At 44.9% G+C, this 27,008-nt stretch overlaps 1 protein-coding gene across 2 annotated transcripts in view; it reads left to right on the plus strand.

Moving 5' to 3' along the window:
* The window catches only part of PCDH19 (protocadherin 19), a 138,814-nt gene that overhangs the window by 65,147 nt on the left and 46,659 nt on the right, over positions 1 to 27,008 (plus strand). Inside the window, exons 3-4 of one of the 2 annotated variants that reach the window (XM_081897574.1) lie at positions 6,552 to 6,610; positions 17,774 to 17,946. In XM_081897574.1, the coding sequence (XP_081753700.1) occupies positions 6,552 to 6,610; positions 17,774 to 17,946 (232 nt within the window). The remainder of the gene's footprint in view (positions 1 to 6,551; positions 6,611 to 17,773; positions 17,947 to 27,008) is intronic. The other variant, XM_081897575.1, reaches the window with a different exon arrangement.

Genomic DNA, 27,008 nt, shown 5'->3' on the forward strand with positions numbered 1-27,008 from the left:
AGGAGCACCTTGTAGCAGAGGTGGTGCTAACAATTAGGTGCCACCTGGTGAAGCTCCAGAATGCTGTGTTCCCCAGAGCCCAGCCCTGCATCCTTCCCAAACTGCACCCACACCCTGGTTGAGCCTTGTCATACTGCAGAGCAGGACATTGTTGTTCCCGAGCAAGTGGTACTCAGAGAGGTACTCATGTAGACTCTGAACATGGATTTAATTATGTGTTAACACTCTCCCCTCCTGCCTTTCCTCTGGAACATATTCCTTTGCCTCATTTCCCTCCCTAGGCAGGCAGATCTGTTTCAGAACCTCCCTGCTTGGGGTGAAGACAGCAGAGAAGGGAGTGCTGTAAAGGAAAAAGCAGCGGGTGGGAGGAGGGTTAAGCACCCCTCCCACTTGCTGCTTTCCCTGGCAAATCCCCCCTCCTCCAGTTTTGCAGATTGGCAGCAGGCATGCAGTTCAGAATGCTGTGTTTGCTGCCAAGCATGTCATTCTGTGCTCTCTTCCTCATGTCGGCACAGCCGTGGCGAAAGCGTCATCCCAGCCCGCTTGGCTACGCTCCCGACAACCCCGTGTCAGAAATTGGAGGCCGTGTAATTTTACAAAAAAGTGTGCATGTGTTTTTCCTGCTGAGACCCCGGGCGCTTTGATATTCAAAGTCATCTTTGCAGGAACAAGGAGGAAAGAATCTCAGGCACTGAGTGTTTTGTGCACTAAATCTGCAGCTTGACTGTACAGCAGTAATTACAAAGCGGACGCAATAACTGAGCCGTGCTGTCTGTAAGGCCGACTCCCCCCCCCCCAGCTTTCTCCAGATAACATGTTTCTCCCTGGGAGGCGCCTGTTTTTCTTAAATTAGATATTGTGTTTGTATTTTTGAAAAAGGTCACAGTTAGCCAGCACGCCTTTAAGCTTTATTATCTTGGAACCGAAGCGTAGCCTCTACTGGCACACCCTCTGCGGTTTCAATCTTGCACGTCCTGCCGCTGTGATTGTTCTAGCAGGCGACGCAGCCCTCGTCCCTTATTTATTGCACCATTAAAGTTGCATATGTTTATCTCTCCCTCTCTTTTTTCTCTTTCTTTTTTAGGCTTTCTTTGTAATTGCCACAGGGAAAGATTAAAAAGCAGCTCTTGGAGAAAGGGGAGCATCTGAGGGTGCAAAGCAGGGGTGCAGGACTGCATCTAGCCAGCAGGCTGCATTCCTACCTTCTACCTCTCCCGCCCCCCAATCTCAGTTGCAGGCCAGCTTTGTAACATTATGACATCGGGTCATCAAAGGAGCTCCTTCTCAGCACCTATCAGCTAATGGGAGTTGCCTTGAGTCCCATTTGTAGATAGATGGGGTCCATCTCAGTGACCATCAGCTAACCACCACTTGAAGAAGAGCTCCTTCAAAGGTGTGCCCTCCATGCACATCAGTTGATAGGCACTGAAAGCAGCACTACTGGCTGTACTAGGGAATTTCAGATGGGGAACTTCCTACTGCACTCAACCCAGCCTGTCCCATACCTCATGTCACATATGGCATCAGATGTTGGGCAGATTGGTGTGATTTTGGGCTGTAGTAGTGGGCAGTGTGGTGGAACAGTGGTGACCTCTGCTGCTTACCAGGAGGTAGAGCAGGGAGGTAGGTGAGGGGGCAGCAAGGTCAGTGTGGTGCAAATGTACCAGCAGGAGCTCTGGTTGACTCTGCCAGTATGTTTGCAGCATGCCAACTTCAACATTGCCAGGCCTCCCTACTTCCTGGTAAGCAGCAACAGTGGGACTAATGGGAGGCCATGTAAGGGTCATCACCCTACCATGCCACCTGCAGCTGAGTGGCTGGTGATTGGGATGAGTTCTGTGAAGCCCAGTGCTGTAATAACCCTGGACTGTATAAAGGGGAATCAGGCCAGATAAGAGAAGACACGCAATGCACATTCATATGAGAGTCTTGATTGGGCACTCTCTTCACTGCTTGGAATCCACCATGCTTGGTGTTTGAGACACAATTCGGTGGAAGCATCACCTTTCATTTTTTGAAATGAGAAGTAGAAACTAGGCCTGTAAGTTTGCCTGGGGGAAATCTCAGGAAATCAGTGCTTGTTACTGTGTATGTGGAATCTGAGCAGAGTGACAGATGACCAGGAACTGGGGCATCAATACTCCATATAGCTTCTCCCATGACTAAACAGTCCTCTCTCTCTCTAGGCTCAGCTCCCAAACCTGCTCCCCCAACTTCCAAGGTATTTCTTATTCTCTCTCTGTCTTGGGTACACAGCTTTTCCTCTCTCTCGACTTTGTGAGTTTTTCCTTCAGGTTTTTTCTACCCTGCCTTCCTCCCTTTCTCTCAGACTCTCTCTGCTTCTCTGTTCCTGCCACCTATGGGCCCTGTGTTTTCTCTGCTTCTTTTTTTATGTATGCCGAACTGTTTGGTCACATCATGTTATGGGTCCCTTCACCCTGAGCAGTTTAAATGTTTGTGAGCATTCCTTGACATCCTAGCAGCCCATAGACAGGCAGCAGCCATATAAGATAAAAGAGACATGACTTTCTTTACACCAGACTGGCGTGGTGGGATTGTGAAATATGGAAGAGATCTTATTACTAATAAAACTACAGATTTTGAGTCGGAGCAGCTGTCAAATCTCCTTAGCCAACACATGTCGTTCGGTGCTGAATATTCCTTAGCACTTTGTCCAGCTCTGTTTTGCCAAGCGATGCAGAATGGCTGTTGCTTTCCCTTGGGAGCAATTTCCATTACCTAATAGACTGTGACACTAAAGCTTTTCTCTTTTCTTTTGTTCCCCTCTTCATACCTGTTGCATAAGAAGCGGAAATAATGGGATTTTTGAATGGGGCAGGGAAAATACACAATGTTAAATGTCACAGCAAGAGGAAAGCTGCATGCACAGGTCATTGTGTGGAACCCCCACATTCTCAGGGCCCACCTGTATGATTAAAGCCGTATCATACCACCTCAAACAAGCATAGCTTCTCCCAAATAATCCTGGGAACTGTTGTCTTTCTGAGAGTTGTTAGGAGACTTCTGTTCCCCTCAGAAGCTACGCTTATCAGAGCTGTTTAACAATCAGTCCCTCCTCCCAGAGAATTCTGGGTATTGTAGAAACTCCCAGTTTCATTGGTCACAATTTGAGGGAAGCTGATGGCCCTGTGATTTACAGTTGCTGACCTGAAGCCCTGAGGATGGGCCATCTGCCCTTCGCCTCTGGGCCTGCTAAATGTGGTGGCATATTAGTGAGGTAACTCTCACAAGCAATTCTCACAAGGAGAACTAGTGGCCTGTGATGGCCCAAATGCTGCTCATCACCACAACTTCTCTGGCCTAGAATTGGTGTAAAGCCACTTTCCAAAAGTTGCCTTGGGGGCTGGGAGTTTGATCAAGGAGTAGTGGGAAGGGGGCAACTATTTACCCCTGGACCTGTCATTTCCCACTCTCAGTTCCTCTGCTGCATAACTCCCCACCCCCCCGGGGTGGGAAAACAGATGGAGGGGAAGTTTTATGAGTAGAAAATCATCCAGAGAGGAAAGGGTTCAAGAATACTAGCATGCCTGCACTTAAACCTGATTCCTCCTGTTGTGATTGTCAGTTTTGTTTTGTTTTTAAAAGTGCTTATATGTGTAGTAGCAGTGTTGCTTGGAAATCCTAAAACCAAGCAATCAGTACAGTTCTGAAATCAGTGATTAAAACCAGTGCAGTTTGAAAGGTTCACTCTGCCATCTTGATTTAAAATGACATCCAACCATATCCAGACATAGGCAAAAACCTGCTCCGTGGTCTCGGGAACCATCTTGCAAAATTTGGTTAAGAGGTGTCAAAACACACACACACACACACACACACACACACACACACACACACACACACGTGATATGGCTCGTAATTATTTATTTGTGTCCCACATTTCTTTTAGAAGGTGCCCAAAGTGCCTTACAGACATTTTGAGGTGTTTTTTTTAAAAAAAACACCCCACAACGAAACTAGTTTTCCAAAAAAGAAATGTAAGCATTTTAGAAAAAAATGTTTTAATAACAAGCAACAGCAATTGGCAGAATAAAACTGAGCACTTAAAAATATGCTCTGTGAGGCTATTTCAAGGCAATGGTAATTCTATGCACTTTTGGTCTCCTCTGAATTAGACTGTGCCATTGCAGACTGCTCTGTAAAGGCAATGTTCCAAAAGACACTCAAGTGCATAAGTTTCTGATCTAATATGCATGCTCATTGTTTAGACGCTGGACAAAAAAGCATTTTTAAAATTTTTTATTTTAGAGACATGAGATATTGTTGTTTATAATAAAATTGTAACCTACAAACTCCTACCATTCCTGGACAGGTCTGGTCTGGTCACAGTGGTCTGTCTCCTGTTTGGATTGTTGTAATGCAGAATACATGGGGCTCCCTAGAATATATCTCAGAAGCTTCACTCAATGCATAGCACAACTGCCAGAGCTGGAATAGCCAGGAAGGAACAGACAGAAAGCAACACCAAGCCTTAAAGAACTGTCTGTTTGCTTCCAAGTACTATTCAAGGTGCTGGTTCTTACCTTGAAGCCCTGAATACCAGAAGGAGTGCCTTTCCTGTGCCAGTGGGCATTGATAATGTCACCTTGTCAATGGTCTATGAAGACATCTTTTTAGGGCCACCCAGTTGGAAAATGCTGGGTTAAGATTTCTTCGAATCCCCATGATTCAGCCGTGAAGCTCACTGAATCAGTTATTCTTTCTCAGCCTGACGTACCTTGCAGGGCTATTGGGGATCAGAGTAAAGAACATTACCTGGGGCTCATTGGTGGGGGAATGGGATGTAAATTCAAGTATGTAGTAATTGCACTCACTACTCTGTGCATGGTATCAGATTTGCCAGATCATGGTCCCAGTAGCCTTCTAGAAACAGCAGCTAAGGGGGCAGTAAAAGGAAGGTAATTCAAGCCCTTTTGGTAATCCAACCTTTGCAGATCCTTGTATCTGTCTTTTACCATCCAGAGGTTTTCTTGTCATCAGTTGGCAGATCTGCATGCACTCTGCACAATTTGGCATATAAACATCCTGAGAATCTCTTAAGTTGAATTAAAACTAAAATCAAGGTTCCAGCATTTATGACCATTTTGAAAATCAAGGTTCCAGCATTTATGACCATTTTGAAAGCGTATAACTTATGTCCATTGATTTCAGTGTGTCTCTACTCTGGGTATGGTGCAGTTGGATACAAACTAGTATTATTGTGAAGTTGGCAGGCACTGGATCTGTGATTTTTTGTTGTTGTCGTGAAGTCTTGCACTGTTAAGCTTTAATTCAATAGTGAATCTTTTTTGCACCTTGTGTAAAATCTTGTAAATTTAAAAGGATCTGTTTTAATTCTCCTGGATCCAGCTTTCATCCAGACCCCCTGGAAAAGCAAAGTGTGTGTGTGTGTATTGGTGTTTGTGTGCGTGTCCATCATCTCTGTCTGCAGCGGCTGAGTGTGAGATAAGCAACCAAAGGGGTGATGCCCATAGCACTCCTACCAAATTCTAAATGTGCCCTCGAGCCCTCGGAAAAGTTGGCAATTGCTGCTCTGGAAGAGCAAAAAAATAAATAAATTTCATCCATCAACTTTGTGACAGCCCTTCAAATATTTGAAGATGGCTATCATATTGCCTTTTAATAATCTCCAGGCTAAACATTCAAAGCTCGTGGCCAGCATCCCACTGTGCGGCAGCCGTTTAAATTATGTGCTCTGATGAAATATATGGCATTCGCTTTCACAAGACTGCTGTGCGGGTTGGCTTTCTTGCATGCCACTGCAAGTGGGGTTTTTTTAAAAAGCTTTGCAATTATGTGCAGTAAGCTGTTTCATGTGAAGGTGCTGGCACACCTGCATGCTGGCGAGAGGTGATGGTGTGGCTCAGATCTACATTATTCACCAACTTAGGGATGGGGGAGAAATTTGATTTAGTTCACATTTAAAGAGGTTTTCCAAACAGTATGTGAACTGGAACCTAGCCATCCTTCAAATTCGCTGTTTTCTGACTTTTACAGTGCGGTTATCAAGCCAAGTAATGTGTAGGAAAATGTGTTTCTTAGGGCAGAGTGTGCCTGTAGTAGTGAAAATAACACTTAAAATGCTGAAATAGCTCACTCAGTAGAGTATGAGATTCTTAATCCCAAGGGCCATGGGTTCAAGCCCTACACTGGGCAAAAGTTTCCTGCACTCCGGGGTGTGTGTGTGTTGTGACTCTCACAATCCCTTCCAACTCCAAAATTATATGATTCTGTTGGGGAAATGGCTTTGCAAAAAGGTGTACACCTGGCAATACTGCATACAAAAATGTGTTTGCTAGGAGAAGTTTGCACTAAAATACTGATGAATTTTCATGAGGATTCACGAATTGCTGCAGGAATGTGGAGAACTGAATCACAAGGATGGAGAAGTGAGGCACTGAGGTGGGGCAGATTAATCTACCCCCTACCCCTAACTCGTGGCTTTTGTCCCAGCTTGCCTGGCTCTTTCAAACTGCCAATGGATTGTGCATGTAACCATCTCTATTTCCCCTCCCCCCCTCTCCTTTCAGACTGAAAACTACTCTTTTGATTCCAACTATGTGAACAGCAGAGCTCATTTAATAAAAAGGTATGTAGGGTGTTTGTTTGCTTTCTATGGGGTGGCAGTGGGGGGGCAGGGTGGGGAGAAGTGCTTAGTTTTAAACTGAATTCACATTGTCTAACTCTTTACTTCCCCCAGTATTTTCTGCTCATTTAGTGTATACAGAATCTGTTCATTTGAAACTCACTCTCTCTCTCTCTCTCTCTCTCTCTCTCTCTCTCTCTCTCACCCCCCCCCCCAGCATTTGCATCCCATTGAATTCTCACTGCTTTGGCCTTTAGTTTACACACACACACACACACACACACACACACACACACCCTTCTCCAATGAGCTGTGCCTCATTCATATAGGAAAGTGAGCATACAGTTAGGCAGAACCCTGTTACCCTGACAACTTATAATTCATAGAGTTTGTTCTCTTTCAATGCACAAGAATAAAATGATAGATGTGGATGAAGAGAGCTCCCTGGCATATCAGGAGAGAAAAGGAACTTGTCGGGGGTGGGGGTGGGTAAGGCAGCTGAACTTGGGATCCTTTTTCCTCCCCCCCCCCCGGCAACCACTCTTTCCTCGCTTGAAGTTTGAATTGCAAATAAAAATACACACATTTGTATTGCAGTTCATTCCCATCCCCCATGCTTCCCTCCCCTCACCCTCTTTATTAAAATAAATCTATCCTTGCCCTGGCTTCATCCAAGCATAAACTTAGGAATGAATTTGGTCCCCAGTGAACGTGTTGACAATAATTACTAACATTTCAGAAGCACTTCACAGCGGACAAAAATGCATTCTAATTCTCCCTACCTTTACCCTCGCTACAATGCTTGTGGCGTAAGTCATGTGCACCGGAATCAAACTGGTAAATAGGTGGTTTTGGTTTTGATTCCATTTCTGCCAGCAAGAGCTTATTGGCCTGGCGTAGATGTTTTGCTAAATGATTGCTTAGTGTGCTGATAAGAAGCATCAGCAAGCCCTTTGGTGGGGGGGGGTGTTCAACTAGTTAGTCCTGTTAGTAGAAAGCCATGCAAGGAGTTTCTCTACAGCAGTGGGTTCCCTCAGCTCTTCTCCCCTGTGGGCCCACTGCAACCCCTGGGGGAAAAAAAATCCAGAACAGCATATGGAATCTTCAAGCTGAAAAGCTCTTTTGTCATAGCACTATGTTGAATTCCTTCCATAGGTTTGTGTGATCCCCACTCTTTCTCCAGTGTGACGAAAAGAAGGAGTTTAGAAGGGTTTGCTTCCAGTTGAGATTAATCACAGCTTGCCTACGGTTTTATCAGAACTATTGTTAATGTAAATTTGGGGTAGCTAACATGCTGTCCTTCAGAATTTGTGGACTCTGGCTCCCATTAGGGGTCAGGGATGATGTGAGCTGTAATGCAGCAACATATGGAGGGCAGCACATTGCCCACCCCTGATCTATGGTTATTTGAAACAAGCAACCTTCAAAACATGGTTCGTGGTTGTTTAAACAAACCACAGTTAATACTGATCACAGTTTATGATACAGATGACATGCTAAACTATGGTTAATCTAAACTAGGAAGGAAGGCTTCCAATCTATTCCTTGTGGCTGTCAACAAAGGTATGTTAGTAACCCATGTGATCAGAGAACATCAAAGCAGTTTAGGAGGATAACAGTGTTTCATGTTTTTTCTTCTTTTTCTTCCTTGCTGTACCATGCAAGCTTTAATTTCACTATGTTAACTTCATTTTTAGTTCTAAAATACAATTCTGTGCATTGGTGTCAGTCATATGCAGCCGAACCCTGCTGTTGTTTTGGTTAGCGTTACCATAAGACTTTGGAACCCATTTCTCTGCAGTTGTTATGCTTCCGAATGCCAGTCACAAGATGCAAAAGCCCCATTTCACTGCTGATTCAAAGAAAACGGCAATCTGCAGAAAACCCAATTTATATTTGCTCCAATTCAGTGGTAAAACGCAGGTTTTCCCAGGAAAAGTGCTGGGGCATAAATACCTACTGCTTGGATTTGGGCTTGGAAAGCCCAGATCTGTGCCTAGAAAATGTGGAACAAAGGTGTGTATGAGCCCCTACAGTGCAGACTTTGCTCGTGAAAGAAAAAAAGCCCCATTGCAGTAGTGGGTGCCCTTATGCCAGCTTCCACTAGCAGTGCTTGTTAGTTAGAGCCTGCTCATCATCTTAGTAGGGGAATTTCTTGTAGCTTCCCACATGGAAAGGAGCTCTGCTTTTTTGAAGATGTTGCTTGCCACCTGCTGTTTTTACCAGGGCCAGTTCCTGCGCAATGTGCTCTCTGGAACAAAGGAAGCTGCCTTGCTTTGAGTCCAAACTATAAGTCCATCTACCTCAGTATTGTCTACTCCCAGCCCCCCGTCCTACCTGGAGATTGAACCAGGGACCTTTTTGCATGCAAAGCAGTTGCTCTAACATTGTGCTATGGTTCCTCCCTAAAGGACTTTATGGATCCATTCCATGAGAAGTTTAAAGGGTAGCTACAACAAGCTGGCTGGTGCTGCTTGGAAAACTGGACTGGGCATTCTCATTTTAATGAAGTAAACTATGGCAGGCATCAGTGAACTGTGCTGTGCTGCTGGGGCCCTGGCAATTGCCTGTTGTTGATGCCAACCATGCACAAAGCATGCATCTCTCTCTCTCTCTCTCTCTCTCTCTCTCTCTCTCTCTCTGTGTGTGTGTGTGTGTGTGTGTTTGCATTATATAGGTAGATCAACCAATAGATTGATAGATCAATAGATATGCTTGCATTAAATATAGTAACAAAAAAAAATTATGCCTAATTAACTGGAAGCCGCTTTTTGTCTATCAAAATTGTTTTTAAATTGATTGTTTCCATTGATCAATTGGTTAAACACTGCAGCCTTAATTACAACTCCCATTTTAAGCATTGAATTGTTGAGGGGAAACCCACTCAGGAACCTTTTGGTCCCTTTCCCAATTCTATGATTCTATTAGCTTGCTTGAATCAGTGCACCCATGAGGACTTGATAGATTGCACAATGGGTTCTGTGCATTTTGTTACATCCTTTCAGAGGATCTGATTATCCCCTTGCCCCAAAGCTCCCATTTTGTAAAAGAGATATAAGGAGTATGGCAATTATGAGCATGTCATGTAGACAGCTTCCATTCAGACAAGGAAATGAATATTTTTTGTCTGCATTGCTCATGATATTCAACCACAATCTTCTAATTGCTGTGGTAGAGAAAATTGCGGCCTGCATCGTATTGTTCACTGCAGTCCAATATGGAGTTTGTCCTTTCCGTAGAAGAAATCTATTCATGTCTTTTGCTTTGCACCTACCATTAAACTAAACTGACAGTTTGGTGGTAGTTTACTGTGATTTGGTGGAAGAATTATTTAACTGCAGAAAAAGCTTTCCACACTTTGGGAAAGGGACTAAAGAGAGAGTCTGGTGTTGTAGGTTGACCTCTTGCATCATGGGCTTTGCTTCTGCTAAAAAGGCAAATGTATATATATATATATATATATATGCTTTCGTAGATTTTCACGGGTACAGGAATGCAGGTTTTGGTGTCCTCGGGTGTCTTCCCGTGTAAAAGTTGGGGTGTCTAGGCGACGTTTCGACGAGGTCTCACTCGTCATCTTCAGGCTGGTGCTTTCGGCTTCTTGTTAACAAGAAGCCGAAAGCACCAGCCTGAAGATGACGAGTGAGACCTCGTCGAAACGTCGCCTAGACACCCCAACTTTTACACGGGAAGACACCCGAGGACACCAAAACCTGCATATATATATATATATATATATATATATATATATATATATATATATATATGCTTTCGTAGATTTTCACGGGTACAGGAATGCAGGTTTTGGTGTCCTCGGGTGTCTTCCCGTGTAAAAGTTGGGGTGTCTAGGCGACGTTTCGACGAGGTCTCACTCGTCATCTTCAGGCTGGTGCTTTCGGCTTCTTGTTACTGGAACAGAGCAGGATCTCAGTGTTTGAGTTCCTATAAATACTGTTGAGGGGGTGTGGTGTATAGCCTCCAATGTTCTGGGCAGAGAGGAAGTTCCCAGGCTAGTGTGCCTTTTCTTCTTTTGTTCCTTAATTACTTGAGGGATATCTTGAGTGATTTCTTGAGTGATATCCTGAGTACCACTTAGGTGGGTCATTAGGTGTGGATTAGTTGCTAAAGTCTTTGTGTCTTGACCTCTTGAACTTTGTGAAGAGTTTTTCTGAGAAGATGGCTGTACTGCACTTAGTTGTGCTCTGGCTTGGCTTCGTGTATAGGGGCGAGCTGTGGTTTTGTGGCCTGTGTCAGCCAGATCTGTGTAGGGATTGCAGGGGGGTGCAGCATCCGGAGGTGCCACCCTGGTTTGGCTACTGGATGGTGTCTGTAATTTATCTGTGGAGAGGGTCTGGGTTTGGGTCTGGTGTGGTTGATTGGTGATAGCGTTCTGTGTGCCTCTGGATCTGGTGTCAGTTTTTGTGGGGAGGGCTAATTTCCAGATGTCTGGCAAGCGGGATGTGTCGTCACGCTTGTTCATGTTGTGAGGGTGTTTCTCTATCTCGATGGCTTCCATGATTATTCTCTTGTGGTGATGTTCCATGTTAAAGAGCAATTTGGAATCTGCAAAATTAATTTCGTGTCCTGTTTCTTTCATGTGTTGGAAAAGAGAGGAAGTTTTTTCTTCTTTTTTGACGGCATTCTTGTGTTCTGCGATACGTGCATTTATTCGTCTGTTTGTTTGTCCAATGTACGTGGCTGGGCAGACTTTGCAGGGTATTTCATAGACCCCTTGGTTTTCCAACTGGATTTTATCCTTGGGGTTTCTGAGGATATTGGCTATTTTTTGGTTGGTGCAAAAGGCTGTTTTGATATTGTGTTTATGGAGGATTTTGCTAATTTTATCTGTAGTGCCCTTGATATAAGGAAGGAGGGCCATGCCATTGTTTTCTTCTGTGTCTTGGTTTTTGGGGGGTGTTTCTTTTTGGATTAGCTTCGTAACCCTGTTTTGCTGGTATCCATTGGCAATTAACACATTTGAGAGATTCTGTAACTCAGTTGTCAAGTGGTCTTTGTCAGCCAGGCGTTTGGTTCTGGAGATGAGAGTCTTGGCTACGGAGTTTATTTGTGCAGGGTGGTGGTGTGATTGTGCATGTAAGTAGCGGTTGGTGTGTGTTTTTTTCCGGTAGATAGTGTGTCCTAGGGAGCCATCAGGTTTTTTGTAGATTAGGACGTCAAGGAAGGGAAGTTGGTTGTTGGCTTCTATTTCCATAGTGAATTGTATTTTGGGGTGTAGGCTGTTGAGATGTGTGAGGAAGCTATCCAGTTTTTCCTTCCCGTGTGGCCAAATTACAAAGGTGTCGTCAACATATCTGAGCCAAAGTTTGGGTTTGTGTTCTGACTTGTCTAAAGCATTGGTTTCAAAGTGTTCCATGTACAGGTTTGCGATGACCGGTGAGAGGGGTGATCCCATAGGTGCTCCTTCTATCTGTTTGTATCTTTGTCCATTGTGGATGAAGTACGTGTTGGTTAGGCAGTGGTTGGTCAGGTCCAAGATGTATTCGGGGGGATTGTATTTGTTTTGAATGGCTGTCAAGGCTTCATTAATGGGCACTTGTGTGAAGAGAGATACAACATCGAAGCTCACAAGTAGGTCATTAGGATGTAGGTTTTGCTTCTTTATTGTTTCTATGAACTGGAAGGAGTTTGGAACGTGTGAAGAGATGGATTCTGCATAGGGCTGAAGTTGCTTGGCGAGAAATTTAGCGAGATTTTGTAGAGGTGAGCCTATGGAGCTGACTATTGGTCTGAGTGGTGTTCCTTCTTTGTGTATCTTGGGGAGGCCGTAGAGTTTGGGGCATCTGGATGATTTTTCTCTGGGGATGATTCTTAGCTGGATTTCTTCACTGATAGGAGAGGCTTTTATTTTGGATTTGGTGGTTTTTTCCAGATAGGTGGTGGGGTCTGTTTTTATAGGTTGGTAGGTAGGATCTTGGAGTAGGTTTGATAGTGTGATTGTTCCTTTGCTGGAGCAAGGTATGATAATTAAGGAACAAAAGAAGAAAAGGCACACTAGCCTGGGAACTTCCTCTCTGCCCAGAACATTGGAGGCTATACACCACACCCCCTCAACAGTATTTATAGGAACTCAAACACTGAGATCCTGCTCTGTTCCAGTAACAAGAAGCCGAAAGCACCAGCCTGAAGATGACGAGTGAGACCTCGTCAAAACGTCGCCTAGACACCCCAACTTTTACACGGGAAGACACCCGAGGACACCAAAACCTGCATATATATATATATATATATATATATATATATATATATGTCACGGCCACCCAGGTCTGGTCCCAGCTCACAAGAGACCTCACTCCGTTGCAGCTTATTTACAGGAAAAGTTTATTGAAGATTTCTGCTTCTCATACAGTTCAGCATTGTGGCCGTACGTCTGCCACGTTAGACCGCTGAAGTCCCCTCTGACTCCTCCCCTCTTCCGCACCAACTTAATAGCCTGGCTCTAGACCACCTCTTCCTCTCCTTTCTTTTCCGCAGGGTCTTCCTGCCCCCCTGGGTTCCCTCTCTCCGTGACTCGCCCGAGGCTGAATCCTCTGCCGCCTCTTCCCCCCTCTTTCTGGCTTTAGGGCCGGGCTCCTCCCCTGAGCTCTCTCCACTTCCGCGCGCCTCTACGTTTGAACTTGGCGCGCGTACGTTGCTGCTGACCTTTCTTTCGACCGCTACACCACCCCCTGCTCTGCTCTCCACCCTTTCCGGCTGAACACCCTGCTCCAACCCCCTCTCTCTGTTCTCTCCTAATCCTGCTCCCTCCGAGAGGCTGACGACTCCACCCCCTTTACTCCGTTCCGGCTGAGACGTCTCTTGCTTCCTCTGTCTTCCACTGGGCTCCTCTCCGCTTCTCCCTTCTCCTCCCCTTTGCTTGATTAAGGTAACCCCCTTTTGAGAATCCTCTGACTCGCTGCTCAGACTCGTGGATTCCCTCAGAATTCCGTCATCTTCTTCCTCATCCTTCTGCCCCTCCTCCCACTCGCTCTCCGTCTCCTCTGTCATCTCCTCCTCTCTCCCAGAAACCCTGACAATATATATATATATTTAAAAAGTACAGATTGCCCAGATGTTTGATCATATGGAACTTGGTGTATGCAGCTCTTTCTCCCTGCCTCCCTCCATCCCTGCTTCATACCCCTGGAAGTGAGACTAAGCAGAAATTCGGGAGCCAGAAATCAAGAGCTGTGAGAAAGGCATCAGGACCATGGACAGAGTACAGGGGAGCTCTACGGCTACAGCCAGCAAGCAGGGATCCTTACGTGTTTCTCTGATGTTGTCTGCCTGTGGACCAAGTCTGTCCCAGAAGCTATCCCAGTTTGGTCCACCAGGCTATTCCTGACAAATTATACCCATCTGCCCCATATCTGATGTCATGTGTGATGTCAAACCGGGACAGGTTACCAATGAGCCTTCAAAGGAACACTTGAAGCTGCTGGTGTGATTGTTCCTTTGCTGGAGCAAGGTATGATAAAGCAGACCCCTGTTCCCTTCACAGACCTACAGTTCCCAGAGTGGTTTAACAGTTTAGCAGTCAATTCTTCACAGGCAACTCTGGGAATTGCAGGTCTATGAGGGGAATGTGGGAGTACCCTAGCAACTCTCCGCACCCTTAACAATCCGTTGGTCCCAAGATGCTTTGGGGGAAACCATGTTTATTTAAAGTGGTATCATATTGCAGATGGGTGGCCTTGGGCCAGTCACCACCTCTTAGCCCCACCTACTCATAGGGTAGTGTGAGGATAATGTAGAGAGGGGAAGAGCTGTATAGCTCACCTTGAGCAGCTTGGAGGAAAGATGGGATATAAATGCAATAATAGATAGAGATGGCTCCATATGCTTGATCTGCAAAGAGAATTCCTGATATGTCAAGGGATAAAGCTGAGGAAAAAAGAAAAAAGAACTGCATCCAAGGGGTGCTGCTGAAAGTCTTGCCCTAATGAATGTCATGAGCATGATGTATTCATCAGAGAGCTGAAATGTCAACTATTAATCCTCCGGTGTGTTTTTAATCCAGCAAAACGTCGCTGTTTGGAGAAGTGTGATTGCTGCCTTAACTTTGTGGTGTGAATCTCAAAATCCTTACTTTTTAATTAATCTGTTTGGTCTTTCTGAATTGATTTCTCCCTCGCCTCCTGCCTTCTGTGCATGCTGGCTAAATCCTAGGTTTAAAGGGCTTCTGCAGGGATGTCTTTATTTTAAAAGGCTGTATTTGAAGGTGTTCCAGTTTTAGTGTGTCTCAGCCCAGGCTTTTCTCTCTCCTCTTTCCTGCATGCTGTTCTTGGTTCCGCGCAACATCCCGTGGTCGGTGGTCCACTTGGTTTCCATGGAGACCTGAAAAGGTCTTTGCAAACAGATGCATGCGTAATTCCCCAAGGCTTTGAAGTGTGAGCCATTTCCATGGCCCTCTTGTCCTGGTGGACAGCAAAGAAATTTGCCAGGAAGAATTGCTGGCTGGGTTTTGTTTTTGTTCTTTGCTAACCTGTTTGATCAGGTTAGGAAGGGAATTTCCGAACCTATTTCAATATGACAGGAGGCAACATTGGAGGCAGGGGGCATTTCAGTCACCATCATGCAAGCATAGGATTGGTGACTGGTTAGCTGGGACCATGTGGTGAGGACAGCTAGACATTTAGCAATCTGCTGACCAGTCAGGAACATTACACTTGCTTGGTTACTGACTGAGGAGCCCATTGTGTTCACCAATACCTGATCTCTCTTAATGGCAAGACTCAAAACTTCTGTTCCTCCTAGGTCATCCTGCAGGAAGGGTCTTGTTGTTCCTACTAAGAAACTGTTTCACTGGCTTCCAGTGTCTAGCTGCGTTCAACACGGGGTCTTCTAATTTTCATGGTTTATTCCAAACCTCCAGAAAGCAAAACTGTATTTTGGCTACTTTCACAACAGCTTCCTGTGGTCTGCCAGTTGAACTGCAGCTCCAATCCCCTCTGGCCACTGGTCATGTTGGCTGAAGGTGATGGGAGTTGGAGTCCAACAACATTCGAAGGGCCACAGTCCCCCCCCCCATATCTCTATTATTGAATTGAAAAAGAAAGTTCCTGAGTTTAAATTGGATGTTGGCTGTAATGAGGCGAGTGGGGAAGTCCTTCTCAGGTAGCTTCCACATATAAAGCAAACAGGGAAGAGGATTTTGACTTAACCGTAAGAAGAAATTATTGACAGTGTGAGTTGTTCAGTCATGGAGCAGACTGCCTCAGAAGGTGGTGGGACAGGTTTTTAAGCTAAGAGGTGAGGAACCTTTTTGTATCCACAGGCCAGATCTTTATCAGGATCAGCCTTGCAGGCGAAATTTGACAGCTTTACAAGTCTCCCCACTCTTCTTTTGAACTTCTGATCTCAGCACTTTAAAAGGAGAGTATGGTGAGACTTGCAAAGTCTTATATTTAAAATTCATACATTAAATCAAGGCTGCTCCTCTTCTAGATGTTGCTGGCCCTGACCATTGACCATGGTGGCTGGGGATGATGGGAATTGGGAGCCCAACAACATTTGGAGGGAATAGCAGAGATTGAAGCACTATGCAATATGTACTGCAGGGCTTGGAAAGGCTAGGATTGAGTACCCTTCCTTACTAACTGCCTACGTGTGCCCTGTCTGCTGTATTTGTGGTTGAGAAGCCATTTCCTGTCCATTCTGGTTGTTCAGCTGGAGATCCTTGGGCTTTTGCCTAGCTTGAGTCACTGGGAGAAGTGCAAGCCCCAGTGCTGTTGGAGTTGGGAGGGTTAAACTTTGGCTTTGCCAGCTTCAAAGCAGTGAATTGTAGTAGTTTATTTCCTGACTCTCTCTCCAGACTTATGGAACTATGAGTTGATTCAGCAAGACCGTGGTTCCCCTAAAGCAGTGTCCTTATAGAATAGCCTTTCCCAACCAGGTGCCCTTCAGATGTTTTATTATTATTTCATTGGTCCATTGAGCTCGGCAATGCGTACCTTGACTGGCAGCAGCAATCTAAGGGGTTTCAGACAGGAGCCTTTCTCAGCCCTACTTGGGAGGTTCCAACATTTGGACCTGGGACCTTCTAGCATTCAAACCAGATGCTGTATCACTGTCTTTGGGCTTTCCTTATATTCTTATGGCACCGGGGACTGAAGCTCTGGCAGCCATCAAAGCTGACGGTGCTGGATGCCATGGTGATGGGAGAGGGAGGGAAGAGCAGGAAAATCTCAGCTGATTGGTTGACTGGGCCTCTTATGCCATTATACATGGGATCCCCCGCAATGGAGAGTGTGGCAAAGGAAAGGTAGGGGGTGGGAAATAAGGCAAAGCAGGTCTGAAACCAGTCATCTTGCAGCAGCTCTGCATGCCTGACACAGGAGTTTTTGGCTGGTTTCTTCTTTCTCAGCCCTTTGGTTGAATTCCTGACTCACATTTCTCAGGCCACAAGCACAAAGCCCATGGCAGGTGCATGCAACACCGTGTTCCTTGCAAATTGCCTGTTGCGAAAGATAGTCTTACAAGGATGTGAACATTTAAATATTGCATCTGTTCCGTGGGTTCCTTGCTCAGCTGCCGTGTCCTGTTAGGTGTTTCCTGTGCATTTAGTAACCTAGCCCGGGAGTTCTACTTAAGCATACCTCGTAATGTTCAGCTGCACTTCACTAGCAATCACAGGAGACCTCTATTTCTGTGCCATTGCAGGAGTTCAGAGATGTACATCTTGTGCTGAGCTGAATAGGTTGGATTGTTGTTGTACTTTGTCTCTTCCGATTACTCTGCTCTCACAGGGAAGGTGCTCCTGTGCCTTCCCTCCCACCCCAATATTGCCTCTAGTGGAGCTCTGGCTGTGATCTGCTCAAGCTTCCCTCCTTGTCCTCACTTTGTTCTGCAAGCTACAACACAGCTTAGGCTCGCAGGAGGATAAGAGCAAGAATCTTCTCTAATTTTCTGCACACCTTGGGGGCTGCCTCCAGTTCTGACTGCCTTGTTGAATGCCAAGCGCCAAGATCAATGAGTTGGAGTGGCTGCTCTCTTGTACTGGAAATAGCCCCCTTGTGACATCCTGGTGGAGAAAGCTTACCTTGCTCCCTACGGGATGGTGGGAATGCTGCAGATCCTGCCTGAGGCTTTTGACACTGAGCCATGGGGGTGCTTTGTGTTTTCAGACACAGCTCTGCAGAGTAAATCACTCTTCTTTCTTCCACCCAGCAGTTCGACATTCAAAGATCTGGAGGGGAACAGCCTGAAGGACAGCGGGCATGAGGAGAGTGACCAGACAGACAGTGAGCATGATGTCCAGCGTGGGCTGTACTGTGACACAGCTGTCAACGATGTTTTGAATACCAGCGTCACCTCCATGGGGTCTCAGGTGCCTGAACAAGGTTTGTTGTGTCAGTTATTTTACAAATGCTACTTGTGATTAGTTGTTGTTGTTTTTTGAGCACACAGGACCGATACAGATAGCCTGCTGTTGCTTGTGAGCTGTTTTGCCTCTCCTTTGCCCTGAGCCCATTGATGCTGCTGCTATGGAATGTTTGTGAACATTCTGACTGCTCAAGGAGAAGGTGCCTGCAAGTGACCATTAATGAAAACAATGCTGTTCTAAGGAAGGAAGGGAAAGGCCTGTGGAAAAGGCTCATGACAGACCCGCAGGCAGCAAGGGTTGTTGGCAGGTAGGTTAGTGGGGAAGAGAGTGACATCCAGGAGGTGTGAAGCAGAAGACATGGAAACGAGTAAGCCAAAACCAAAAGGAGAAAGGACTGTTAGAAAAATATGTCTTCTGAATATCGCAATTGATCATTAAGCTAACCCACATCTGCCTGCAGATTCTGGCCTGTTTGTGATTTGACCCTGTAGCTTAAGAATAATGTGATGAACTAAAATTGTCGGTCAGTTGTCTATGCCACACAAATTTGCTGTTCCAGGAGATATTTGTGTTTACTTAACAAACATTTATGGGCAGTATGTGTGATGTCTTTTATAAAGCTCACCACATTTTTACAACAATGGCAGTGGTGGCATCCAGGAGGAGTCATGACCAAAACAACAACAACAACACCACATCACAAAAAGGTGTGTGTGTGGGGGGGAAGGAACAAATTTTTGTGCATATGCTGATTTATATCCCTAGATGCAAATTTAGACATAATTAAATAGGAACACAACACATTTCATTGCAGTGGGGAATACAGTAACAGACCTGCAGACTGTAAATGGGAAATGTCAAGGCACCTCTGCCTCCTTCTTAACTTTAAACTGAACTTGGACTGGACCATTCCTTAAGCAGACAACTGTCATCTGCAGACTAGGATACATTAACTGCCAGGAGTCCTTTGTTTCTCAAAAAGGTTCTATCTGCTCTGGAAACCGTTCCACCTCTTACCTAGGATTGAGAGAGATCTACTCAATGCATGCTCAGAGGCACTTTCCTCTTTATTTTTATGCACCCCGAGTGTGAATCCTGACACTCAGACTGTTTCTGGCATGAATCTCTGCTTGCCTGTATTCTGTTTGTCCTTCGGGGCCTCTCTGTCCTTTCCTTTGATGTCCCTCAGGCATTGATGGCTGGGATCCAGTTCTTCCAGACTGTGTCTATATGAGCAAGAACGCTGTCAGAGACTGAAAATGCACATCCATTCATAAAAAGAGATGCTTTAGAAGTGTAAAGCATCTGTTTCTCATCCTGACATGATGTTTTGAAACTGTTCTTCATGCCGCTTGACAAATGATGTTGGTTTGACCTGTTGCAAAATGTTCTTCTCGTAACTGGAAGTCCCAAGTGATCAATTTTGCCTGCTGCAGAGGCGTTATACAGCTCGGCTCAGGACCTTTTCTGAATCTGGTTTCCTCCCTTGGCTGTTGCAACTTTAGATCTTGCTGGATGAGGTTCAGAGAAGATGAGGAAGTGATTTATAAAGATGCGTTTTAGGGGAATATGCGAACTGCATTGTGCTTTGCACATGCCCCTCTCCATCTTCCATCCAAGCAAGCAAAATAAATTAACACAGCCCAAGGGCACTCAAATGTGGAGCAGAGCTAGTGAAGGGGTGTGGCCTCTAGGGAGGGGGTGTGGCCTTGGAAGTGCTAGTGTGGGCTGGGAGGGTCCTGGATGGAGTGACCTGGACAATTGTGTTTGGCTCCTAAGCCTGAGTTTCCCACCCCAATATACAGAAACAGCAAACTTAGCTGGTGAATTATGATGGCTATGTAACCAGAACAGGTGTAGTGAGAAACAAGAAGGAAGTGGTGGCACAAGAGCAGGTTGGCAGAAGTACAAAGAAATGTTTGCGTGTGAGGAATCTAAGGAGTGCCCCACAGAAAACCACCCCATTGAGGAGTGAGCGATGTTCAGTGACCACAGAATATTGGGTGTCTGGTGAAGTGGGGGTAGAGGGGAGAATTGAATAGTGTCCTGAAAGAAGGTGTGGCTTGCTAAATTGGGATCATTACACACTGCAACTTTTAGTTGCAGATCCCAGTTATGAAATGGATTCTACGTCTCAGGTTTTGAATGAGAAGTGAAAAAATATGCCATCTCCATATTTTTCTTTTTCTAGCAATCTGCATAGCTTGAACTTCATATGTACCAAGATCCTGTTTTCCATCTTATCCAGACATGCCTTAATAGTTCTGATCTGCAGTCAATTTGTAACCCAGGCACTAGACATACACATTCCAACCCCACATAATTTGTGCGGTGGAGCACATACATTTTGACAGTAGGGGTGAGGGACAGGCAATTCCCTTCTGTTTCAAAGCTTCAGTATTTCCGTATAAGAATTAACTCCACGGAAACTGAACATTTAGAAGACTGGAGGAAACCACTGGTTTTACAAAACAGGGTTTGTTATAAAATAGGCTTTCACCATTTTATTAGGAAAGCATCTACAATAGGAATCTACAAAAAGATGAAGTTCTCCCCAGAAACTGCAAGTTGGTCATCTTTCTTTTTTTAAGAAAAACCCCCATAAACAAAACAAAACCTAAGCATTAAAAAATAACACCTCTTGTATCAAATGGAGGGAAGCAGTTATGTGAGTGCATGTACGAGTTAAAGATCTACCTTAGATCAGCTATCTCCCTCCAAGAAAGATTTCTTTAAAAAGACGACTCTCCCCTTCACCAATGAGTTTGCCTTTCCTGTCTGTGGGAGTGCCACTTCTTTTGTGATTTCCTCTCTTTACTTGAAACTATAATGAAGAGCTTTCAGTCAACAAGATTAAGCTCCCCAAACCATTTTGAGTTTCTCATGGGGTTGGGGGATAAGATTAACTGCAAGGCTCAAAGGCCTACTCTTAGATCAACTCAAGATTAAATTACAAAGGAAGTGATGCATTTTAAGAGATTTGTTGTAGTTATTGTTCATACCATATAATAAGCAGAGTTATATGTGCCCTTGAGGAATAATTCAATCTGAAGCAAGAAGATGGGGGCTGGGGGGGGGGGGTGGAGGAGGAATTATCCAGGGCCTGCAAACATTAAGTGTCTTGCAGGATTGTCAAGCCAATATTTGTAATTACCAGGGCCCTGCCCCTTCCTTTCAGCACGATACAAGGCATGTCTACTTCAGTTGTGGCTGGTGCCCATTGGGGCTGCTAGGGCAGCAGGCAGGGATCCTAGCAGTAATTAGAGACAGAGCCAATGACAGGCCAAGCCAATTAATTATAGACAGGGCTTTTTTTCAACTGCCTGGAACTCAGTTCCAGCATCTCTCAGCTTGGGTGCCATTGCCATTATAAGAGAACAAGGGAGCTGTTCATGGTAAGTTCTGGTGCCTCTTTTTCTAGAAAAATAGTACTGATTATAGCTTTATTCCCATCCTCCACCATCCACACTAAGCTTAAGGAGGAGGAAGCTGACAGGCAGTGCTATCCTTAGACTGGGTTGTAAGTAAGAAGGCAGACAAATGGGAGCTACCTGAGAGTAGAGTGAGGTTGGTGGAGCAGTGCCCCCATTTGTCCTTATAGAGCAGACTGGTCTACTTGGGAGAATGTTCCAGTGGTGTTCACTCATGCTTACTCCCAGGGAAGCACAAATATGTTTTTAGCCTTAGGCTCCCTTTCATTCGGCTGTGGAATGCATGACCTCTGGGAAGATGTGGCCAGGGAATACATTGGTGGTGTGGCTTGTGAGTGTGAGCCCACCTTGAGGACTGCCTCTCCCCATATAAACCGTCCAGACTCTGCAGTCATCCTCTGATGCCCTTCTTCTCCTCCACAAGAGGTCAGGAAGGTGGCAACACAAGAATGGGCCTTTTTCTGTGACAGCTCCATGTTTGTGGAATTCTCACCCTGGGGAATTTCCCCTGGTGCCTTCATTATATGTCTTTAGGCGCAAGGCAAAAATGTTCCTCTTCAACCAGGCCTTTGGCTGATAATAATTATTTTTTATGTGCATCTATCCTGTTTGCTTAGCTTGTGAACCACCCTGATGTCTTCAGTTGAAAGGTGATATATAAAGTATAATAATAATAATAATAATAATAATAATAATAATAGATAAATACTCATCATTGAACACAGGAGGATATTTCTCTGAACAACCCTGATGGCTGTGGGCCTAGCATGGTAGCTAAATGGCAGCTGGATTAGGTTAGATCCACCACAACTGTTCTTAAGTTTCCATTGTCTCTTAGGAGAACCCTCCTCTCCTGATAATTTCTCCAACGCCCGCCCTGGGAAATATGACAATCCCACCAAGGAAGAAAAGCTGGCTGTGACCTAGGGAATCAAAGGACTTCTTTCCCACACCGTCCAAACAGCAGAATGCTCCTTGCCAGAAGGAGAGGAAAGGTGCCTAAAACCTCAATTCCTGGGGTATTTTGGTGACATGACTTCAGTTGACCCTGTAAAACTTTCTAAATGGGAGTCCATGGCCATTACTTTCCAATTTACCACCACCAGCCATGCTTAATGGGCAAGCGGCAAGATCTCCTGTAATAATGTATTTTCTGGACAGCCTTCTTATGGGCAGAGATGAGAAAATTAAACATTTATAGATTTGTGCTATGGAAGTTTAAATTCTTTCCAGACCTAGACTGTTTCTGAAATAACTTAGCATTTATTATTCTCCTCTAAGAAAGGAAGGAAAAGTCTTTTAAAAAAAGAAAAGTTGGTGGGAAGGGGAGGGAGCAGGGAGATTGGGTCAGTGCTATCAGACCTCGAGACCCAAGCTGGTTCATGATTTTGAGCAAGGCGCGCTCAGCGGGGAAACTTCTCCCTGAGTGGGCTCACCTCCTTGGTATTGTCATTCCTGCCTCTTGGGCTTTTCCTCTAGGTTTAAACTCACCTCAAGGGGAGCTGAGACAGCTACTCCTTGCTTCTGTTATTTTTTGCAAACTTATTTTGCTGTTGCAAATTGTGTTGAACAGCAAGGAATTTGTAAACTATCTAGGGAGTTTGCAGAAGGCAATAGAGAAATTAACATTAAAACTATGAAGGATTTGGATGGGCCTTTAATGAGTTTTCAAAAAGGGTCGCAAATACGACTGCTGATGACCCGCTTCTGACCGAGATATATGAGCTGACTGTAGCTATTGACTGGTAGGAAGGTATTTATTTTCCATGCTCAGAAACACTCTTGTTGTATCTCCTCTTCCTCCTCACCTCCATCTCCCAACCCCACACATGATGTTTCAGGATTGGTTTCTGCCACTGATACTTTGGTAGTAGTTTTTTTTTAAAAAAATGAAGCACTTGTGAGATTATTGTAGAGCTAGTGGGTTAGAAACTGGACTTGCAAATCTGGGGAAACCTGTTTTGTCTTTTCTTCATGAGTGTGGAGCAAGTTGTCCTTTTTTGTGCATACTACTTTTACAAGTGAGACCTGCAATAAAAGATTGCAGGTCACAACCAGCCATTCCCTTCTTCACAGTACTCCATTACACTAAACCTCTCACCTGATTTTCACTCTTTCCCAATCAATCAGCATTTCATGGCGATTGAGCATGCTCAGGTCTCATTGGGCTGTTTTTGAGGTTCCATTGCTCATATTTCCCCCTCCACTCTAAAGCAATTTTGTAATTCTGAAAGCCTTTCAGTTCTCTTGAGTCTGTTGCTACCTCCCTGGACATTGGAAATGCATTTACGTCAATGGAAGCATCGTTTGTGGCAGTCTCCCCTAACCTCCAGGTGTTTTGGATTACATTTCCCATCATCCCTGACCATTGTCCCTGATGCCTAGGGCTCATGGGAGTTGTAATCCATTGCATCTGGAGGACACAAGGCTTGGGGAAGCAGGTTTGATTGTATGGCCATCTGGAACATTGCGGGACAAAGAACCCAAAGAGAACTGTGCACATTAATTCCACCAATCCAGAAGGGCTTTGGACTTTCCTCCAACATGCCATGAGTTGCTTCCAGAACTAATTCCCTCTGTGCTGTGCCTTTTTGTGCTTGTGAACAAATATTTCATCATGAAGCGAAAGCACCTGTAAATTGAAGCTGCTGACGGGTCTCAAAAGCTTTCTCATAAGAACTGCTACTGCTGCTGTCTCTCAGCTAATATTGTATAGAGGAGGTGCAAAACACTTTAATGTATTCCGTGCAAATATTATGTAAATTACATTTAGGTGTGAATGAGATATGCAAATACGCAGTGCTTCTGCAGACTCTTACAGCTTTCTAACGGGAACCTGGGTGGTGATTCCCATTGCCCTCACCTCCTTTCATCTAACTGCTGATCTCATGACTCTGAATCCAGAAGATTTGCATAAAGTACTTTTTTATTGCCAAACACAGGTGTGTTCACAATGCAGTAGAGTCACATCTTCAGTGGAGGTTAAGTTCCAAGGCCAGCAGGTAAGGCAGATATTACATGTAGCCAAAAGTATCTTACCAGATTTTCAAAATTACATCATTTGCAGCACCTTCCTTGGTCCCAGTGCTGGCAGACAAGGCGGTGGGATGTCCTGTGGGGAGGGCCTCCCCTGTGTCTCTGCTTGCCTCCCTTCACTCCTCCACATGCGAGTGACTAGCAGAAGTGAGGAAGAGGGAGGCAAAAAGAAGAAAAGGACTGGAGTTGATGGTGGGTTCTTAACTTCTTCCTTTTTTAAAGCTTCAGCATTCCTTATTCCTCACTACTCCTGTTTCGTTTTGCTAAGCTGCATTACATTACTCATTGTTTGTGCTGGTAAAAGGTTGCATTTTGAAGGATGTTGGTGGCTGGTTTATTGGGGTTGAGCATTTATGGGGCAATGTCATAATGCAGTGTTGGGTTTAAATCCTGTCATCTGGGAACTGGGGGAGAGTGAATTTGAAAAAGAGGCTGTCTTGTTAATATTTTAAGCGCCGAGAGTGATTTCTGTCTACAAAACAGGTGCTGCAGCTGAGCACGTATAGTTGAATTTGCATAAGCTAAATATGTGTATGATGCAAGTTGACTGTGGAGTCAGGTGGGCCAGTGTGGGGAATAACATGACTGCTTGGAGCTGGAAAGTTATTAATCTCAGGGATGGAGGGGCGTGTAGTGGCATAAAATGATGGCACCTCAAAAAGGGTTAAGGAGAAATTGGAGTGGAATCTGGTGCTAGTGGCAGGGAATTGGCAACCCGCCCCCCCAGCCCAGGTGTGCCCAATTGTCAGCCTTTGGTTTGTATGCGCCTCCTGAACAATGTTATCAGGCTTCTTACTGCTATAGTAAACATGTTTTCAAGCTGTAAGACAGAGAGAGAGAGCGCTTCCAGCACTTCAATGCTAGAGCTCTCTTTATATGTAATATAATTAATGTCTGTATCTGGATGCAACGCAATTATATGCCTGAGTGCACATGCTCCATAAAGGTTAAGTCCATACTATTAAATGGTGCCAATTTTATTACAGAGCTGATCATTTGAAGCTCCTGGACATACTGTCTGGGCAGTCAGTGTCCCACAAGATTATATTGAAGTTGGTCGTTTCTGCCATGGAGGCACACTTGCTAGAATCTGCTCTCCCACTGCAGTTTTACTTACAGTTTTTCTGCATTTAGAGTAGCTGGTCTTAAGAGTCATATACACAAATGTAAGACTTCAACATCCATGGTTCAGTGTGAATGAAAGTAAACATGTCCATGAAAAAGAGAAAAAGTAGTCATGTACATGTTCTTCTCCAGGCAATGGACTCAACTTAGATGGGTTTGTAGCAAAAGTAGCATGATTTTAGGTATTTTTTTAAAAGAGAAGCAGCACACTGTCAAGCAAATCCAAAGCGCCAATAAGGCAATAGCAATTAAGGCAAGGTTCTGGTTTTGATAAGGCAAGTCAACCTGACCAATAAGGCAAAGTCAAGGCAAAGCAGGCAACACCCTGTAAAGCTCCATACACAGGGCTTATCCACTTGGACAGCAGCCTCTTCAGTTAAAGGAGCCTTCCTTCCTTGAAAAGTCATTGGCTGTGGTGTAGGAAAGACCTTGCTACAATGGTGGCTTCTGGGCTAGAGTTCAGGCGATGCTTCTGAGTCAGCAAGGACATCCCTGGCTGGTTTTGAGTGCAATTCCCTCCTCCCCAATTCCAAATCCATGGCCTTTAACATGATATCAGTTTACATTGTGACCACAGTCTGCAGGGGATCGATCCCCCAGCTGTCTCAGATAGGCTGTTGGACAGCTTCATTGGTAGTGCCCTTATTTAGGATTAACCAATAGTATCAAAAGGATGAGAAGGGGAGGGGGAGTCCGATGATCAGCTTTCAAGGTAGGGTTTAGAATCTCCCACTCAAAATGACAGGTCCAGTCAAGCATTTTCCCATTGCGGTAAATTTTGTGACTGCAATTAATGTGCCATTGTCTGTGCCTTAATGGAGCAACTCTCGGCCCTGACCCCAAGCACTTGTGTCTGCCTTTACAGGAAGTCTATGGCTCTTCCCTTTTCTCCTATTGAATTATTGAGGCTTCCCCTCCTCGGTGGAGTCTCTTCCGAGGCAAAGTCTGTCAGTGTGGCATTACAAAGGGGTGGGGGGGAGGGTTGGAGTGGGGAAGGGAGGGGCTCAGAAGCATCCTTCTGACTTCTGCCGCTCATCTTATTTTAGCAGTCGGAATTGTGCCCAGTCCTTTTAAACTTTTTGATGGTCTTAATGATTGATTAGAATGATTTCATCAGTTGGAAAGATTGCTTTTAATTGCTCTAATATGCACCCAATTTGGAGTTCATTACCGCACTGAATTGTTTTCCTTCCCCTGCTAATTGATACCAAATGGAACCCACCGGAACCTGCACTAATGTGCTGTTCCTTTGGTGTACCTGCCTACAAGTTAATAATCTGTTTATTTCTGAGGGTGCAGAGCTATCGCTTGGAATGCACTCAACATATTTATTTACTGGTTCTTTTTGTCAGCTGAACTTTCACGTAGCTGGTTTGTTTGGGAGAAAACAAGGCTCCAGAGAAACCCGGTGCCTTTCTAAAACCCAACAGTCTGCTAGGAATTTGCTCTTTAAAATGTGTAATGTAGGATTTAAAGCTCTTTCCAG

The sequence above is a fragment of the Podarcis melisellensis genome, assembly GCF_964234715.1.
Source record: "Podarcis melisellensis genome assembly, chromosome: Z".
NCBI lineage: Eukaryota > Metazoa > Chordata > Lepidosauria > Squamata > Lacertidae > Podarcis > Podarcis melisellensis.